At 51.0% G+C, this 18,317-nt stretch overlaps 11 protein-coding genes across 11 annotated transcripts; 5 read left to right on the top strand and 6 right to left on the bottom strand.

The window, feature by feature from the left end:
* Positions 1-14: 14 nt before the first annotated feature.
* On the bottom strand, positions 15-1,125 carry COCSADRAFT_40011 (uncharacterized protein). The gene has a single exon (XM_007705398.1). The coding sequence runs from the start codon at positions 701-703 to the stop codon at positions 47-49; it is 657 nt and encodes a 218-aa protein (XP_007703588.1). The 5' UTR covers positions 704-1,125; the 3' UTR covers positions 15-46.
* A 426-nt stretch (positions 1,126-1,551) lies between these two features.
* On the top strand, positions 1,552-2,124 carry COCSADRAFT_242064 (uncharacterized protein). Its single transcript, XM_007705552.1, has one exon. The coding sequence runs from the start codon at positions 1,577-1,579 to the stop codon at positions 2,030-2,032; it is 456 nt and encodes a 151-aa protein (XP_007703742.1). The 5' UTR covers positions 1,552-1,576; the 3' UTR covers positions 2,033-2,124.
* Positions 2,125-3,956, top strand: COCSADRAFT_242065 (uncharacterized protein). The gene is made up of 2 exons (XM_007705551.1): positions 2,125-2,268; positions 2,367-3,956. The coding sequence occupies exons 1-2, from the start codon at positions 2,217-2,219 to the stop codon at positions 3,740-3,742; spliced, it is 1,428 nt and encodes a 475-aa protein (XP_007703741.1). The 5' UTR covers positions 2,125-2,216; the 3' UTR covers positions 3,743-3,956.
* COCSADRAFT_242066 (uncharacterized protein) lies at positions 3,957-5,661 on the bottom strand. The gene has a single exon (XM_007705550.1). The coding sequence runs from the start codon at positions 5,556-5,558 to the stop codon at positions 4,170-4,172; it is 1,389 nt and encodes a 462-aa protein (XP_007703740.1). The 5' UTR covers positions 5,559-5,661; the 3' UTR covers positions 3,957-4,169.
* A 1,176-nt stretch (positions 5,662-6,837) lies between these two features.
* On the bottom strand, positions 6,838-7,869 carry COCSADRAFT_202643 (uncharacterized protein). The gene is made up of 3 exons (XM_007705549.1): positions 7,673-7,869; positions 7,060-7,614; positions 6,838-7,009 (listed from the first exon to the last, which is right to left on the bottom strand). Exon 2 carries the CDS (start codon positions 7,467-7,469, stop codon positions 7,110-7,112), a length of 360 nt encoding a protein of 119 aa, XP_007703739.1. The 5' UTR covers positions 7,470-7,614; positions 7,673-7,869; the 3' UTR covers positions 6,838-7,009; positions 7,060-7,109.
* A 730-nt stretch (positions 7,870-8,599) lies between these two features.
* On the bottom strand, positions 8,600-9,458 carry COCSADRAFT_40007 (uncharacterized protein). The gene has a single exon (XM_007705397.1). It carries the CDS (start codon positions 9,325-9,327, stop codon positions 8,788-8,790), a length of 540 nt encoding a protein of 179 aa, XP_007703587.1. The 5' UTR covers positions 9,328-9,458; the 3' UTR covers positions 8,600-8,787.
* Positions 9,459-10,511: 1,053 nt separating this feature from the next.
* COCSADRAFT_242032 (uncharacterized protein) lies at positions 10,512-10,844 on the top strand. Its single transcript, XM_007705548.1, has one exon. The coding sequence runs from the start codon at positions 10,560-10,562 to the stop codon at positions 10,776-10,778; it is 219 nt and encodes a 72-aa protein (XP_007703738.1). The 5' UTR covers positions 10,512-10,559; the 3' UTR covers positions 10,779-10,844.
* COCSADRAFT_242033 (uncharacterized protein) lies at positions 10,845-11,442 on the bottom strand. The gene has a single exon (XM_007705547.1). It carries the CDS (start codon positions 11,301-11,303, stop codon positions 10,911-10,913), a length of 393 nt encoding a protein of 130 aa, XP_007703737.1. The 5' UTR covers positions 11,304-11,442; the 3' UTR covers positions 10,845-10,910.
* A 208-nt stretch (positions 11,443-11,650) lies between these two features.
* On the top strand, positions 11,651-12,956 carry COCSADRAFT_98799 (uncharacterized protein; the record flags this gene model as incomplete). Its single annotated transcript, XM_007705546.1, has 2 exons — positions 11,651-12,307; positions 12,384-12,956. 2 exons carry the CDS (start codon positions 11,651-11,653, stop codon positions 12,954-12,956), a joined length of 1,230 nt encoding a protein of 409 aa, XP_007703736.1.
* Positions 12,957-15,320: 2,364 nt separating this feature from the next.
* COCSADRAFT_345611 (uncharacterized protein) lies at positions 15,321-16,038 on the top strand (the record flags this gene model as incomplete). The annotated part of the gene is made up of 3 exons (XM_007705545.1): positions 15,321-15,398; positions 15,743-15,922; positions 15,958-16,038. The coding sequence occupies 3 exons, from the start codon at positions 15,321-15,323 to the stop codon at positions 16,036-16,038; spliced, it is 339 nt and encodes a 112-aa protein (XP_007703735.1).
* Positions 16,039-16,913: 875 nt separating this feature from the next.
* COCSADRAFT_98610 (uncharacterized protein) lies at positions 16,914-18,317 on the bottom strand (the record flags this gene model as incomplete). The annotated part of the gene is made up of 3 exons (XM_007705544.1): positions 16,914-16,997; positions 17,185-17,931; positions 17,985-18,317. The coding sequence occupies 3 exons, from the start codon at positions 18,315-18,317 to the stop codon at positions 16,914-16,916; spliced, it is 1,164 nt and encodes a 387-aa protein (XP_007703734.1).

The following is an 18,317-nucleotide window of genomic DNA, read 5'->3' as shown; positions in this document are numbered from 1 at the left end:
ACCCCCCCCCCCCCCCCCGCCCTTCCAACAATCTAGTCAATCCAAATCAATGCCTTCCCGCCCCTCCAAACGCCTTCCCCACCGCATCAACCATACTCAACAAACTCCCTCCCAGCGTCGGTCGTCTCTCCACCCTCTTCTCCCTCGCATACCTTCGCTTATACTCTCTTTCCGTCTCTGAATCCAACTCCCCATTCCCATTCCCATCCCTATTCCCATTCCCGTTCCCATTCCCGTACCTGCTGCCATGCTCATCCTCGTGATGGTGGCTATATGTCGACATTGAACGAGCGTGCGGTGTGTAATTTGTTGATGTCGGTGGAGCAGGAGGAGGGGGGTAGGAAGATGCGTAAGGATGGTAATGATGTGGGGTGGGTTGGTGGATTGGGATGCCGATTGGTTGTTGGCCTGAGTGCGAGGCTGGAGGGGGTCCCGGGGGTGGGGGGTAGCTGTGCGACATGGAAGATGTGGAGGATGTGCGGGTGTGACGGGTTTGTTGGTGTTGCGATTGCTGGTGGGGAAATGAAGGTTGAGTGTAGGGAGGCGAGGATGAGTACATTTGCTGAGATTGCTGCTGAGGCATTTGCGAAAAGTAGCTTGGAGACTGGGGGGCGTTGGGAGTCGTGGGGTAAGGCGGTGCTTGGGGGTGTTGCTGGTATTGAGTGTGGAGGTAGTTGGATTTGTTGGAGTCGTAGGACGACATCTTGAAATTGGGTTGGATGGTTTACAGGATGCTGGCTGGCGTGCGTGCGTGCGTGCGTGCGTATGTGCGTGCGAGGGACTGAGTGGCGTTTATGAATTCGAGTATCTGTGTGCCCAGCGTACTCTCAAGGTGCTGGGCTCTTGTGCTGCGTTGTTTGCCCTTGGCCCTGTTTTCAAACCTTGTCCGATCGACACGGGCTGGATGTATGGCGTATGGGGCTGGTGGTTGTGCGTCTCGCGTCCGAGTTAGATGACGGCAATTGATAACAGATTAGCAGTAGTCGTTATGGGACGTCGCGCCTATTGCTGTATCAAGCCTCAATATATATTAACTGCATCTCATCCCTCCAAGCCTTGCGCTCTTGGCTAGCATTACAAAGCTCTAAACGGTCCCATCTGACACTAGGTCGACATGCACCGCGTATACATAATTATGACGGGAGACACCACCCACCAAATGGCATCTTCTCTTGCGATCCAGTTTGGCCGCCAAGTCACGCCGTACGGTTGTAGCGTACGGATGGTGGCAACGTGAGGGGCATCACGAAGTGGTCGGCTTATGATGTCACTGCTCTAGCCAAAGGTTGTGCGCGGAGACGGGCCAAACCGTTAAGGTTCCCGACGTTAGCGAAGCTTCGATGGTGGGCAGGGAACACATGTTGTTGGTGGAGATGAGCTGGAGGGTTGCCGATCGCTTGCAGGTGTTGCAGTAGTGTTATGGCAGGAGCTTGGCAACGTTCTGTGCCATTGATTGGGCGATGCCGCTATCGTTTCTACCGGTGGAGTGTGTAGTATGTATGTAGTACAAATAGAAACCTATGCACGCAAATGCATAGTTACTACAGAACAAAAGAATCTTGTTGCAGGTGAGTTTATGATCGAATCCTTCTATGGACAGTGTCTTCGGCAGATAATCCCATGGAATTTTTGTATTACGTCTTGCGACACCACTCGTACACAACACTGTCCGATTGTCGGAGCATCCAACAGGGTCATCCATGGTGATACAAAAGTCACACGTACTGCTCTTCGCACTACCCTTCACTTCGCACTCAAACGGGCCAGCAATCTGTTCACAAGACCACACGCGCCCACGTCACGTGCTGACTACAAGTTGGTGAGGCTGTGCTGCATCGCCACTACGCAGCCACCCCTAGCGCCAGATCGTGGTGGAGTCGGGCAGCCGAGGACTGCTGCCTTACAAACCAACAACGTGGCACGCCTTCCTATTCGCAGCCATTCACGCCAAAATGCTGACCATGGCGCCAAGGGTAAATTCGTCATGGCCAAACTCTTTCGCTTGAACTACCCCTCCACTGTCCAAGGCTGAGCCATAGGTACTCAGCCCCGGCCACCTTTCGTCCGTCTACCATTACTGTGTGCACCCTCCAAGAAGCAGGACTCGGAAATTGATCTCACCTCCTGTTTCCATAGCAGCCACCGTAAAGTCTGCGCGCGTCGATCTTATCTTTTCCTATAGTGCTTGCGCCGCACTGTTCAGAAGTTAGGCAGGCATGTCATACTACAACCAACCACCCGGTGGATACCAACAACCATATCCAGGTCGTAAGTCATTCGTTGCTTACTGTACAGCCCGATTGCGTTTACATCCTTCATGTGCCGTGGCTTGGCGCCAAACTTGGATTTATACTAATATCTCCCAGAAGGTCCTCCCCAAGGTTACGGACAACAACAGTATCAAACACCTCCACCCCAAGGTTACTCTCAACCACCCATGCAGCATCAACAGTACGGCGGTTACCCGCCCCAGCAAGGTTACGGCGCGCCTCCTCCAAGCCAGTACGGCCCGCCTCAAGGTCAATATAGCGCCCCGCCCCCACCACAGGGTTATGCTCCTCCCCCTGGACAGTATCATCAGCCACCGCCGGGTCAATATGGTGCGCCTCCAGGTCCCCCCCCAGGTCAATATGGTGCGCCTCCAGGTCCCCCTCCAGGTCAATACGGTGCACCACCACCGCAAGGACAATACGGGGCCCCGCCACCGGGCCAGTATGGAGCCCCTCCACCGGGTCAATATGCTCCTCCACCCCAAACAAGCGGCTATGGCGGCCCGCCAACCCAACCGTCTCTCGGTTACGGCCAGCAGACAGCCAACATTGACATGATGAAGGACGTTGAGGCTATCCGCAAAGCCATGAAGGGCTTCGGCACTGATGAAAAGGCACTTATCAGCATCTTGGCCAAGAAGGATCCGATTCAGATTGGCACGATTCGTGTACAATACGAACAACGCTTAATGCGGAATCTAGTCCAGGACCTCGAAAAGGAGACCAGTGGTTACTTCTGCAGGGGACTAGTGGAAATTGCCCGAGGACCCCTAGTATCTGACTGCTACAACCTTATGGAAGCAATGAAGGGTCTTGGCACAAAGGAAGTTATCCTAGATGACATTCTCGTTGGCCGCAGCAACGCCGATATCAACATCATCAAACAAAAGTACCAGGAACTCTTCAAAAGATCTCTCCAAAAGGATCTCCAGGGTGATCTCAGCGCTGGTACCGAGCAGATGTATGACATGATCATCTCAGCAAGTCGTGCAGAAGACTCACATCCTGTGGTTCCTCAAGAGATTGACCAAGCCGTGACACAGCTACAGGCTAGCCTGGGTGGCTTCGCCGGCAAGAACACTTCTCAGGTCTGCCAGATCCTTACCAGCAAGAACGACGCCCAGCTTAGAGCGATTGCACAGTCCTACCAACAGCGATTCCAAAAGCCTTTCGACAGCGTGCTGAAATCATCGTTTTCGGGTCATATGCAGGATGTGCTCCGTCTTCTGGTGCGCCGTGCTATCAACCGGCCCGAGGCGGAAGCTGTTCGTCTTGAAGAGTCCATGGCTGGCTTGGGCACAAAAGATGAGCTGCTCGTACAGCGTGTTGTGCGATGCCACTGGGACAGAAATCTCATGAATGCAGTCAGCGCTGCATACAAGCAGGTTTACAAGAAGGATCTTGTCAAGAGAATAGAAGGGGAGACGCGTGGTGATTACGAGAGACTCATGGTTGCTTGCGTGAAGCCGTAAGCGAATTGGAGTTTTTGCTTAGAACTGGGAGGCTCTTTTGATACGATGTCATGTTTTCTTCCTCTCTGCTCCTTTGTTATTGTTCGACATTGTGAGGGATACCCTGTATTGGTCGAGGAGTAGGTTGTTATTTATTTCTGCTTTTTCTTTTCAAGATTGAGATACGGGAAATTCGGCAGATGATTGTCTTTCAATGGTTGTTCTCTTGACTGAATAAATATCTTCATCGTGCCTTTATTTACTTCAAGAATGCCAAAATGCTCCATATCTGATGTGCTGTGCCCAACACGTTACATTCTATACATCAACTTGTCTAGTGCAAGTATCAAAGATTGACATCATATCGTATACTTTTCCACAATATGTTATACATACGCATAGAACTTGCCCATCGCCTCCACACATCCAAACATTCCTCCAACTCCCCTTATCTCTGATACGCCGGCGGCGGAATCTGCTCGCCAACAACCCCATTCGCACCGCCTTGCCTCATCATCTCCCTCGCAACATCCATCTCGCCCTCCCTCAACGGCGGCGGCGGTTCCTCCGGTGGTCCCAAATGCCCGCCGGGTCTCGTCATCGGCTCAATAACCACATCCTTCATCTCAATCTCATGCTCAGACTCCTTACCCGCACACTCCAGCAGCAGATTATATTTGACATCGTAGCGCAGCGCCACAGCATACGTCTTGAACGTCGGGGGCACAATGGTGCTTACTAGTAACCCATCCAGCGTGGTGTCGTGCGTGATTTCGATACCAGGCTTGACATAGCGGTGGTTGAAGAGGTCGAATTTCTCAGTGATTTCGCTGCGGACGTCGCCGGTGGCGGCGGAGGCGAGCGGGACGCGCGAGGCGATGTGGGCGCTGACCTGGGCGCGGATGCCGCGGAGATGGACGGCGGCGGGCAGCTGTTGCTGGTCGATGCCGCCGTTTGTAAGCGTGGCTTGGAGGGAGATCTTGAGCATGCTGGGGGCGCCCACGCGGTACTGTGCTGGGGCCCGTAGGACGAGGAGCGAGGTCGCGGAGGTGTCGTCGAGTTTTTCGGTACTGCTGTTGCGGAGGCCCGATGCTAGGCGCTTGAGGGATGCGCGGCGCTCTTTGGAGGGGTCTGGGATTGAGGGCCAGGATTTGCGTTCAAAACGTATGGGTGGTGCGGGGAGCAGAGGGAGTGGGCTGGGTATGTTGAGTTCAGGGACTGAGGGGCTGAAGCGGAGCTGGTGGACTACTACGGGGTTTAGGGTGAAGGACGTTTGTTCTGCGATGTATTCGGCTCTCAGGAAGTACTCGTTGCAGATGCTATTTTCATTGCACCAGAGTGACGGTGGGAGTTGGTGGCCGGTCTCGTGTTCAAAAAGTGCGTCTGGTTTGAATGGGGCTTCATTTTGCAGCTTGGGGGTTGCTACAACTTTTTCTGGGAACCGGAATTCAAACGGGTATTCTATTCGTGAGGGCGGGCATGTCGCAGTTGGTATCTGGATCCTGGACAATGTCTTTTCATGGCAAAAGAGCTCAACCTCGGCACAGTGGGGATTCGCAGGGTTGCGGTCGTTGGAAATGCGACATGTTGTTTTGCCGATGAACTTAATCGTGACGCGCTTGATTTGCAATCGTGCTTTGACGTGGACTACGCCTTTGACCAGGTCATTATTGGTGTGGATAGTACGCCGACTAGACTTTGAAAATGCAATGGAAATTGGTCCTTCTGGTGTGTTTTGGCGATCCGGATGGTGATGGTCGCTGTACAGTTGTGGTTGAAGCACGTAGCTATAGAGCTGACGCGCTGGCTGGGCTTGACCCGCTAGTGTGGTTGCCATCCAGATTATTTGACCAGCTGAACGATGGCAGCAGCAATCGACAGGAGAAAGTAGTAATTAGGGCCGCACACTTGACCTGATAGCTTGCTGTAGTAAGCCGCGTCTTACAAATGCTGATCTTACAAAGCCGCTTGCTTTGAACTACTTACGTCAAAAAGCCGCACGAGAAATGGCGGTAATATACCCCGCTTCCGTACTACAAGCTTTTATTTCGGCCGACAAACGCTAACTGCGTATCTGCTAAGCTCTTCTCGACCGCTTTTGAGGTCATTGAAATACTGAGGGCGGCAGTGAATAGCCGATACTAGAAGATTTCTTCTGTGCATGGAAAGCTGCATGCAGGGAAATTTAGTCGCTGCAAGATACTTGGCATTTGATGAGCGGATTCGACTTACTTTGGGGCGATAACAATAGCCAGAACGTCGAAAACGCCGTGCGCCATTTGGATATCGATGCAGTGACATTGATGCGAAAAGATGGAATATCATTGGTGCTGCACAGGCAACTCCAGTCTGTCTTGGGACCTCAGCCCAGCTCCGGCAACCTGCACTGCGCCCTCCTCCCTCTTTTATGCCGCGCCCTTTGCACTACAAGCTCATTGGATGCGTAATTAAATCAACACACCACTATCTCCCATCTCCAAGCGTCAAGCCGAACTACTCCACCGATCATGATCTCTGGTAGTCACGAGTATTAGTGGGCCCATCGCAAGTGGCTGTGCAGTTGCAACCAGAGGGTGTTCTAGGCACCCACCGCTGGCCTTACACCAACACCGTGGTTCATCTGCATTCCGAGCGGGTGATTCACGGGTATCCTCAACCTCATCTATATCAGAAACCCCTGTCCTGTAGAGCACAGAGACATTTGCCGGCCTTGCGACGCGGTTGCGGCGTGCCAGGGCTTTAATTTGACTTCATGTCATCGTTCAGATCTTCATTCAAAGGGAAAACTGGTCAAAGAAGTTGAATCAGCCCACAGATTTTAGAGCAGTGTCACTTGTGGTGAGTAGTTGGCGGCTGTGCACATATTTTGCGAGTGTTGCCTATTAGATGAGGCTTCCGCCGGTGAACAATAGGAAGTAAATATTTTTTGGCCGTTTTGTCATCTGTATCCATAAAACTAAGTTTACATTAATCCTTAGGAGGAGGTTAATCAAGATTTCAGATCAATGACAGCTATGTCATGTGTAGGCAGCACTACTCTTCAACGCATGGTCACCACAAAGTACTGGGAAGAAGCAGATGAAAGCAACGATCTAGCAATAAACAAGAATCATTGAATGGAAGAGTAAAATAAAAAATAGTGCGTACAGTATCTTACAACAAGACGTCTCTCCAACCAACCTAAAAAGAAATCCAAAGAAAGACTACCCAAAAAATAAATCCTTAACGCCGATCCTTGCCCGTTCAAAACGCCTCCCATGCATCCAATCCATCGCTAGCATCATCAAACTAAAGACTGTTATAAAGCTGCCTCATGAAAGGACTGCAAGAAGACTTACAACACAACCATTCCTCATGAAGGTTTTCCCAAAGATCCACTCAGATCAAATTATCGAGCACTGGCATCATACAACGTGCACTTATCATCGCGCCAGTGGTTGCAGCAAGTAGCACATCCCTGATCAATCTTGTAGCTGTTGTCTCCGCCGCACCTACAGCAAATCCACCGCCAAATCTTCGGGCGCTCAGGGCGCTGCGTGTAGTACGAACTGCTTAAATTCGAAGAGGAAGATCCCTTTGAAAGAGGTGCGGCGTGTTGTTGGCTAGGGGAGTGTGCGTAGTTGTTGTTGTTGTAAGAGTACTGGCAGCAACCACACCTCCTATGACCACACCCATAAATGGGGCATGAAGACATCATAGAGGTATTTGCACCATCGCCGCACTGGCAGCAGTACCAGGAACTAGACATAGTGGTAGCACGCTAGTTAGGTAGCGTATTGAGAAGAGATGAAGTGTTCAAGTAAAGATGATGAAGAGGAAGAAGTATTCAACTGTTGCGATGCAGAATTGAGAGTGTATGAGAAGACCTTCGAAGAAGAGAAGGAGCTTGATATCTATACCTTACTTCAGTAAGAAGTTATAAGGAACAAGAGCAGGAAGACGGTGTCATACCTCGTCCCGGCGTCCTCTTTGGTCCTCTATCATGGCTAAGCCATCGTCACCGCCCTCTCGGAGCCCTCCTGCCTCACAAACAGGGCACGATCAGTGGCCTCCTCATGACCGTAAAGCTCTAATTTGCCGCCTAGCGCCAGCAGTCCTGGCGGGCACTCGTCCCTCAGCGGCGGTCCCGCTGTGCCAATGACGCAGAGGGAGGACAGTGGCGGAGCCAGCAAAAGCACGGCTCATTGTGTAAAAAGGAGCGGAAGGGTGGGAGAAGGAGGAAAAGGGCCGGGGTTTCGTTAGGCATTAATCGGATGAGATAACGGTTCCTGAGGTTGGCTGTGTGGGCACGATAGGAGGCGGCGATAGATATTATGGGCCAAGGACTGCACGCGTGATTTGGAAATTTGGCTTTAATGAGAAGGCATAAGGCAAATGGGTGGCCTCAGTCGGTCGTCGTTGTCAGTTAGTGTAAGGCAAATACTTGGCATGTTGGTCCTCCAGGCGGACTCAACAATTCGGCCGCAGCGGCGGGCTCGTCTCAACTTGCGGTGTGGCTCGTTCCAGTTGATTGGCGTCGTGTTTCAGGTGAATCTTTCCAATGATGAGCCGTCGTCAGGACAACAAGCATTTCCCCCTTTCGCCACTGCAGAGAGAGCCGTTGGGGCGGCGTGTGTCGCCCTCGCTGTGGGTGTGCAGTTGTTTCGTGTACCTGTGTACCTGCGTATTCATGCGAGAGTGCCTTAGATGATGCTTGCACCGATATCCCTCTTAGTTTGCAAACTTCAACGACGCCCACCATCGTGGTTCTCGTTGTGAGTAGTGAAGTTATGAGTAGTGAATTTCTCATATCATCAGTACAGGGTGAGGGAGCAGCGTATACAATGATATTGAGGGCGAGAAAAACATAAGATAGAAAAAAAAAGTATATTGAAATGACAGATATATTGCGTGACGAAATCTAAATCCAAGCCTAATCCTCCATGCCCAAAACCGACCATACTCCCCTATGTGACCCCCGTAAAAAGCAAGCCAAATAACACGCTCAGACCCAAGAATGGCGCTGAAAGACTGATGTTCCGCCGGTGATGCAAGAAATGCTGGCTTCAACCTCAAAGGTCTGTTTATTAAGTCTTTTCCACGGTGCAAGCATTGCACCTTTGGTGATTACATGCTGTACACACGTTTTGCCAGTCGCCTTTGGGACCATCCCTACACGCCGAACAAAACCAAACTATTGGAGCACCGTAGATGGGTGCAGATGTGTAATGTGGTAGGCTGCAAGAAAGGACCGGTGAAGAGGGTGCGGATATGCTGTGGCTCGAAAGGTGATGGTCGACGAGATAGTCTGTGTGAAGCGTGAATTCACTTTCATCTGAAATCGAAGGAACCGTTGTACCCTCGAGGAATGTTGTGCTATTGGACTGCAAAGACATTGATTGACGTTGAGGAGTCGAAGTTGTGTCGGAGTGCTTGGGAAGATAGCGAATAGTGGAGTTGGCGGCCATAATGTGAGATGTTAAGACAGTGGAGTATTGATGAAGAATTTGGAGCGCTATAGCTAGCAATGTATTCCGAGTGAGATATGAGACTTCATTCTGAGAAACGGCGAACTTATATGTATCTCGCCCGGGCAAGTCCCACTCGAGTGAATGCGTTGTGTCCATCGTTTCTTCTTGCTGCGCCTTCCACCATGAAGCCCCAAGAAGGCATCTGGTGCTATGCCGGGATGTTGATTTGGTTGTTTAGATGATAAGGCATACAGGTTGATGCCCTACACGGATAGCCGGCCAGTGATACACAGTGAATGGCGGAGGACGATGAGAGTCCTACGAGAAACTAGCCGGGATCTCCGACGATGAGATGCATCGCCACATTACTAGGAAGTCGGTGTGTGATGGAAGGAGTCTTAGGGCCAAGGGCAAATGCCTGATTCTCTGTGTTTGCCTTGCTCAAAACCACATGATAACCTTTACATCAGACTGTACCAAGCTTCTTCCCCACATGTAGACCGGGAGGTGCGATATGTTGTAGTAACGTTGGGCGTTGCAGGCAATGCCGCCGTATAGTTTGTTATGGCTAGGTGCTGAGATAAATCGAGTAAACGAGGCGATCGTTCATTTGCCTGATTGCCTGATGGAGTGACTCATTGGGATGAGGAGTCCCGGAGCTTGACAAAGGTACTAGTGCCCGAATAAGTAATTGTTCGATATGGGACTAGACTAAAGATCTTGCCTGCTTACCGTAGCTCAGCGGATATAATCGTTAGCCTGGTTTGGTGAATAAGCATTGGCGATTTGTAGACTCGAGTCCGATGTAGGCACTTGAACCCCTGTGTTCTTTGACGCCAAACAGAGCATGGAAGACGACCAGAGCCTTCACAGCCACTGCCAGGTGAAAAGTTTTAAACGAACAACTTTGTGTTACCGGAAAATAAAAACTCTAGGCTGCTAACCGACTTCAAGCACTGCCGGTACGATTGATCGGCTGGGCTGTGCATGTCGCTTTACTTCTGCATCAGTTGTCGTTTCTGTCATCAATCTTCAATAGATCCACCGGTATAACACGGTGATGTGTTCATAGTGCTGTAGCCTGGAAATCTACGCCTGGATATCTGTTCCTGAATATGACGCCGGACATGCAATGGTGGGCCGGCGACGATCATTGGTACGGCCAGCTCGTGGCAGTGCGAGCCCCGATGCCTTCGGAGACGATGAACGCTTACCCATACGGGTAAACCTTGGTTGTGTAGCTTTGGAGACTTGATCCGTAGACGTCAAAGCTCGGATGCCATACTGCGCGTAGTCAGTCACCTGAACGTGAAAGACCGGTGGACGGCAACTTTGCATACTGCGTTTGACCATTTACTCTATCAAGAAACACTAGGCAGACTCACTGTATGCTGGGAAGGAATGAAGCTTGCGCTGGTCTGGCCGTGGGTCAGTTGGTGCTAAATTTCTTTGAGTACCAAAAGAGTATATGCTTCGCTTCTACACCAGGTGCAGGGCGTAGCGTATATACACTGAGCTTTTTTCGAACAAACAAGAGGATTCAGCCTGCTCGTCTCGAACACTATCTAGATGCAACCTTTTGGACCCCGATATCTATGCATGATTGATGTCGCCTTTCCAGAACCGGCGAAAAAAACTGGTGAAGGGGGCCGGAATGGCAGCGGTACTACCACAAAAAATCACTTAACAAAGAAAAGAATCAGGTGGTCCAGCCTTGGTCTCAGCCTTGGGGAATCCGGTCAGTGCAATAGGCTTAGCTTCAATGATTTCATGTGTGTGTGGTCCTTCGAGGCGGTTTTCGGGGCGGTCGTCAGTCGTATCAGAGGCGCCGAAAGTTGCTTATGCTCTCCTATGAAATGAAATAGATACAGAGTGAGAGTAAAGAATGGTGCGACTGCCAGAATGGGCTGCAGAATATTTCTTGGGGCTATATGCACGGCTATGTAAGGCGTTGATTGGCGAGGGATCCGATGCTCTTTGCTTCTGACCCAGAAGCCAAAGTGAGTGATTTTCTCTAATATGTACGAGAGAACTCCAGAAGGCATACCGATGTTTTGCGCAGAAGCATAGCAAGAAAAAAAAGCAAAGGAGGCTGAGAATTGTTGGCCGGGCCTTGAGCAGTCGAAGATCATGACGTCGGCAGCGGCCAGGCTCGGCCGATTGGTCGGACAGCGCGTCGCACACGCGTGTACCTATTGCTCGTGGTGGAATTGAAGGCTTCTCTGAGTTGGTGATACAACACCCAACAGGACGTTTGAAAGACTACAAATGCAATGGGCCAGCAAGTATTGCAAGTTTCAATGATGTGGTTTGTGGTGATGTTGCCAAGCCCGCCGTAGGGAGCGGACTAATGGCGCATTGTTCGCGACCTTGGCCCAGCGGGCTGTGTTGTGCAACACCAGGATTCCTCCTCGCCAGCCTTCTCCCGAGGGCTCCTGGAGTGAGCGCAGCTATTCCTCCTGTTCCACACTCTGTCACAATGGCACCACGACCTCCCCCGCCAGCAGTCACCGATCCGCCAAAGCCCGGCGCCATCACCAACCCCGCCGTGGAACAGAAGATTGGCCAGGCGACCTCCGTCATCATCCCTCTCCTCGAGTTCGGCGCGGTGGGCTACGAAACCTGGGTCTTTGTGTACCTGATCTGTATAAAATACCTTATCAACCCATCGGACCAGATACAGCGCGACTTCAACATCCAACCTCGGCGGTCCACCGGCATCGCGCTCATCGTCGTATACGCCCTTCTCATGCTCTTCCTCACCATAACATGGCTGCGCCTCCTACAAATGATATGGTCCAGGCCTGATATTGTTCCATTCGGAAACACTGCGCAAGAGAAGGAACATGCGAGCACTAGGGACTTTGCATTCGACCAGTACGACGCATTTGTTTGCGACTACCAAGGGCTACCGCTCTGGTGCGACAAGTGCCACAACTGGAAACCGGACAGAACACATCACTGTAAGGAGTTGGGCCGATGTGTAAGGAAGATGGACCATTACTGCCCTTGGGCGGGAGGAATTATAGGAGAGTCAACGCACAAGTTCTTTATGCAATTTGTAGCATACGCGGCGCTGTACACGACTTTTACTTGGATCGTGGTGGCTATTTTCCTAGCGGAGCGCAATTCAAAGGTATGTCCCTGCGGACATCGTTGGCGCATTTTCACTGTTTATTGGGTCGTTTGAACAGCGTGTTAACATGTTCCAGATGGGCTCACGGCCCGGTACTTGGATTGGCGCTCTCGCAGTAGGGGTACTGTTCAGCCTCTTCAGCTTTACCATGTCCTGTATGACAGGCTGGAACCTCATGATAAACTACACCTCGGTCGAAGGCATCCAACGCGGGGGCATCCATAACATTGCCTTTCTCGTTTCCCAGCCATCTCGCCGTTCGAGTACCACTCTTCCACCAGGAACGCCACCGTTGCCGTCCGGAAAGGCTCATAAGAAGAACTCTGACAGGACTACAGAAGGAGAAAGGGTTGAAGAGGACTGGCCTATTCTGACTACCGTAACTCGTGCTTCCAAGCGCTCCTACGTGGTGATGCAGACAAAGCCATTCGAACACCCTTGGTACACGAGCCTCATGCAGGGCTGGAAAGATACCATGGGCAACGGTATACTCGACTGGTTACTTCCATTTAAGCAGAGCCCGTGCAAAAACCGGAGTCACAGAGGCGAGTTCGCTTGGGGAGAAGTGGTATACGACATGGCGCGGATGTACGAAGAAAAGCATCCCGAAGCGCGACTCGCGTTGCTTCACGGGTCAAGCAGGCGGTAACATTGCTACTTCCATTTAATACTCTTCTTGCATATAATCTTGCGAGCGGGGCATGCTGAGTTTGTTGTTTCTATCTTCTTTTCTTTTTTCAAGTACATGATACCCACGTACGGACGTTTGTACTGTATATAACCGCCCACCCCAGCATTAACGGGTAAAAACAAAGTAAAAAGCGAACGAAACAAAAAGCAAGCAAAGAACGAAACTTCTTAATCGGAACTCCGGCACACTTTATCCCAACCTCACTCGGCTCGCCATCACTCCCGATATACTTTGTCCAGCTTTTTAACCAGAACATCATCGCTGGCAGGCTAACACACTTACCAGTTTACGTGTCAAGATGAATCCTTTCAATGCACACGTAGTTATCATGACGTTCAATCACTGTCGCACAACCAGATAATCGTCGCACAAAAAAACCACGCATCTCCCATGTGGCTCCCGCACCCCGCCATGTTGACCCTTCTCTTAATCGTATCCAACCAACCACCTTTTTTTCGAAACCGCCGTTCATGATAGGTTGCCCCTCAACTCTGGTACACCCAAGGTCCCGCTCAACCTCCAAAGAGAGCGGGTAATCGTATATCGCGGCCCAGACTTTCTCGATGGAGTCCAGATGCTGCTAGCACCGATGATGTATTGCGTGCTGTGATGGACCTCTGGCGCGAAACGTGAATGAAATGACATGTGTGATCAACAAGAGAAAGACAGATCCGCATGGGGGAGACATCAGCGCGGCATTCTTGTAATGCACAGTAGTATCAAATCCACTCGATCAAACCCCAACTACACCATTGGTGATTCGCAAAGCACTCCGTCACCCCCTCGTTCCCCTAGCACAAGGTAAACCCGCATAGCCCCAAACTCCAACATTCCCTATCGCGCCTCCACGTGGTTATGCGAACCTACTTCCCACGTTCCCACGGAACGCCATCCACCCATCAAGGCGCAGGCACCAACCCTTCGTTTTCGCATTCCCTCCCCCAAACCCCCTACGATCAGCGTTTCTAGTAGACGCGACCCACGGTTTACACCTACGGAACTTGCCATCGCTATCGTAAAGTGGGCATCGACAATCCGGAAACCACACTAACTGCGCTTCCTGTATATCGGTCTTGTAAACGAAACATGTGCAAATGTATGTGGCGTACACGATAGGTCTACGTTTCGCGGTAACGGAAATAAAAAAACGAAGAGAACTTGTATTATGCTGAAGATCGTTATTTCGACTGTGTGTGTGTGTACTTGGCATGGGGGGTGGTGTGATCAACCAAACCGCCAGATTAAGACAGTTTGGACAGATGGATGGACAGGAAGACAGGAAGCGAATATCGCCCCCCCCCCCCCCCCGGGCCCCCAGACATAAGTTCAAGGTACGCAAAACGCACGTGCAGGTGATAGGCAACGGGACGGGAAGGGGAAATGCGCGAAATGGCGTGTGATTAAACCCATTGAGGGGAAAGATGTGCACAAAACATGTGTAATTTTGGTGGGACGATCGGCATCTAAATGTCTTTTAATGTTGTGTGGTTCATATCCGACTTTTTTTTGCGATCTCCGATGGTGTGTTGCATGAAGATAATGTTTGACGGCACATACCCATGTGGGCGAGTCAGGTTGAAAGAAAAATCTGGGGCGGAAACGATGAGGAAATAAGGAAGGTGACATGTGGATGTCTGCTTGTGCGGACGACGGTTGAAACTTGCGTGTCGCAGAGAGTGAGGGGCCGGGGAGAGAGAATGAGGTGAGGATTTACATGGACTAGGACTTAATTGGAATTATTCGCGGGCAAGGCCGGAGACACGGGCTTGCTATGCTTTGTAGGTATGCATGTAATGTTAGGGTTGCTACAAGAGGTTAGATTTTTTTTAATTCTGCCTGTAGGTGTAAATGTGATGGATTTTTTCGTATTTCTCTTCGCCTTGCCTTGCCTTGCCTCCACAGAATAACCGTTTCATATGAACCACGGGTTCTATATATGGCGAGTCCCGCTGTTAAGCTAATAACGCTGCCGCGAAAGGCGAGGAGGTTGAAGAGGCAAAAGGTCTAGGGCCGAGCCGGGGTTCGGGGGTTTGGCGAGCTTTCGTTCGGGCACGAGATGTGATGAGGGGATGCAAGTATCAGGCGATTCTGCGTTAATATTCCGATCAACAGAACTCCGTTTCGATTGTCAGATTTAAGCAGGCTGACGGCCAAAACAAGGTGGGTTTAAAAAAAAAGTGAAGCCGCAGGTTTACAAAGGTGACATGTGCTAGAAACAGGCCTGAAACATCAGGACACTTTTTTTAAGCACACCCTTTGCGCTCTTTTTCCCCGACCGTTGTCAAAATTGTCAGGTATGTCAAGTGATTTGTAAAAAAAAAAATGGCGCGAGCGAGCAAATGTTTCCGACGTCGCATCACGCTTCCCGTATGTGACTCGTTTCAAGGTGCGGTGGGGCGCGTGAGTGCATCCGACCAGCTCCCTAGTAAGATGTGGCACCCTTGCAAGGTCATGATTGCCATGATCAGTTATTTGTTTCTAGGAATGACAGGTTGGACGAGAGACGAATGAGCGCCAACCTGGTCATATCAAGGTTATTAGAATAAGATGGTGCAGGGATGGCTTACTAGCGGAAAGGCCAGACCAGCGCGTCCTGGCTCCGATCCCCCAGGGTTGACGCAGGCATCGTGCACGCCAGTCCCTAAGTGGTGTCATCCTTGCTGACGATCCCCAGCAAGGCTTCTAATGCAAACTTCGCCATTCGCTTCACCGGATGTGATTGATTTGTGAAATTTAAACTCCAGCTGTGGGGCGCATTGCAAGTTTGGCTGGCTGGCTGGCTGGCTGGCTGGCTGGCTGGCTGGGCTGAGTTGCCTCCTTTGCTTCGGTTCAAGGAGCCGAGAGAAAGAGGGAAAGACAAGGAAAGCGGGCAACGCATGTTCCGTGCTCTCCCGATTTGGACAGCGTCGAGACCTGCGATGAAGGTGAGTTTGTGTGGACCCTGACTCTCTTTTTGTAGGATTTCAATAATTCCAAACGTGTCATGGCTCAACTTGTTCAGATACTTTCCCGGAGTGGTTCCATGCCGCGCTCCCGGTGACCTCCAAAAATACTAACGGCTTCTGTGTTGCGCTCAAAGGTTGACCGTTGTGTGTCTACGTTTTGAGTTTAGCTGGTGAAACACCGGAACTTCTCATCGCGTTTCGAGCATAGCGTCGACAGCGTGATGGCCATCACAAAGCCTGCAAAAATCTGGCGATGGAAATTTCCTCATCGGGCCAGTCTGAAGTCATGTACAACCGAATCTGGCCATTTGGTTGGGGTCCTTTTCATATAGGCGCTAGACAATCAATAGTCCAACAACGCCCGGGGTCCATCGCCATGCATCGCAATAGTTGCCAGTTTGGTTGTTTCATGTTGCTGGTGTCTGGGGAAGGGTATTTGTCAATCAGTGTGAAGTTCACGCCTCACGAAAGCATGACCAAAAGTCATCGTCGAGTATGCAAAATCTTGCCTATGATATTAGGATATTTGGGAAGGAGGATTTTGGAGCTATGGCAAAATCAAACAAATTCATTGATACCTCCAGTGTAAGACTGCAGCGCAGCAGTCCCCGATACTCCGTTTCCCAACATGCAAATGTATCCTCCTATTTGGGTCCCAGGGTATTCGACGTTAGGAAAAATCCCGGGTGTCTCGTGCACCCCGTAATCGCTTGTAAAACCTTTAGTGCCTATGCTGAGCCTGAATGATAAGAAAAGAAATCGCCTAGAGATAGATGGAAAGAAAGAAAAATACATGGATAAGAAATAACGCCCAGGAAATTTTGGTTCAACCAGATCGCCAATGACGGAAAGAAGTGAAAATAGTGTGTTGGGATCGTACCCATGACTGAATCTAAGTAAAGGGCTAGTAATGGACGACGTATGGCAGGAATAAGGCGCCACTCCCGAGCAACTTGCGGGCCAGGCAAGACTATGCATCAGGTCCGTTGGCTTCGCGTTCACGTTGCTCCTTTTGTGGGGCCCGACGGCGTGCGTTGATGAACCAGTTGGATACCTAAATCTTGTCAGTCACTTGTCCAGTACCACGAAGTAAGATTCTAAACAGTCCCATAAGACAGATCTGAGGTGATTCAACGGCCCGAAATTGCGCTGCCGTCTAAACCAGACGACACTGAAAGACAGAAATGGTACATGTAGTAAAAGTGTCACAGTTGACACTTTGGCTGGGGATGGTGACTCACTTGATTGAGACTCAAACCAGTGCGGTTGCAAAGTTCCATCTTCTGGTCTTCTGTTGGGTAGGGTGACTGACGGTTCGCCGCAAACCAGTCCTTGAGAAGGTTAGTTGCCTCCTTGGGTAGGTTTCCTCTTCGCTTTCTGTTGAATGCGCTGTGGTCAAGACCGACGTTGTGCTGGAAGCGAATGTCACCGCCATAGGGCGCATCGTAACCAGAGTAGGAAGCTCGAGGGTAGTAGGAATCCTGGGACCGTTCATAGCCGCTGTAGGCGGCTGCCTGGTGGTCGTGATAGTAGCCCTGTTGAACCATGGGTGGTTGATAAGGGTTCTGGGCGATTGGCTGGTGAATGGCTGGCTGCGAAAAAGGCATCTGGCCTTGAGGAATGGGCGAAGACTGGTGGCGGACGTGGGGGTTCATTGGGGGCGCTTGCTGGTGAGGTGGCGGGTAAGAAGGAGTTGCACGGTGAGAATAGGCCGATGGTACAGACTGTACGGAGTGCTGGTGGGCGATGTGGGGTGAGTAGCCGGAAAGGGCAGGATCGATGGCGCTGCTCATGCGGCGAGGCTCACCAAAAGACGGTTCGATGCTACCGCGAGCGTAAATGTCGCCAAGAGTGTCGACACGCCTACGTTTGCTGTCGGCCCACGCTACCTCGTCAAAGTGGGGCTGGGCATGAGGAGAGCTGTCGGCCGAGCCATGTCGGCGTTGGGGTGTCCTCGGTGGTGTGGTGGTTCGGGTAGTGTGGAGAAACTGCACATGTCAGCAGTGCCCAGATGAAAATCGGATGTAAGAGTTGAGCTTACCTCTGAAAAAGAAGGGAGCTTGCCAGGGAAGCTTTGTTCTCCAGGCTGAATTGGTGGAGAGCTGCGCATGTGATGGTTCTGGGTTTCTGTCAGACTACTGCTTGTGTGTGAAGTTGACTGTTGTGTTTCGTAGGGGCGCGCATCAGAGTCGTTGTCATTGTCATTATGGGAGTGGATTTGCTCCAAGGAGTGCGGGGAGATGATTGAGTGGAGATTGGACTGTCTCTTTGGTGGGGGTGGTGAAGTGTGCCGCTGATAATGATGATGGTGGTGGTGGGGAAAGACGAGAGAGCGAGACAGCACTATGTCCTGAGCATGCTGATGGCGGTCCAT

Source organism: Bipolaris sorokiniana, assembly GCF_000338995.1.
Source record: "Bipolaris sorokiniana ND90Pr unplaced genomic scaffold COCSAscaffold_14, whole genome shotgun sequence".
NCBI lineage: Eukaryota > Fungi > Ascomycota > Dothideomycetes > Pleosporales > Pleosporaceae > Bipolaris > Bipolaris sorokiniana.
Note: the sequence above shows the minus strand (reverse complement) of the source record. Positions and strands in the feature narration are given on the sequence as shown.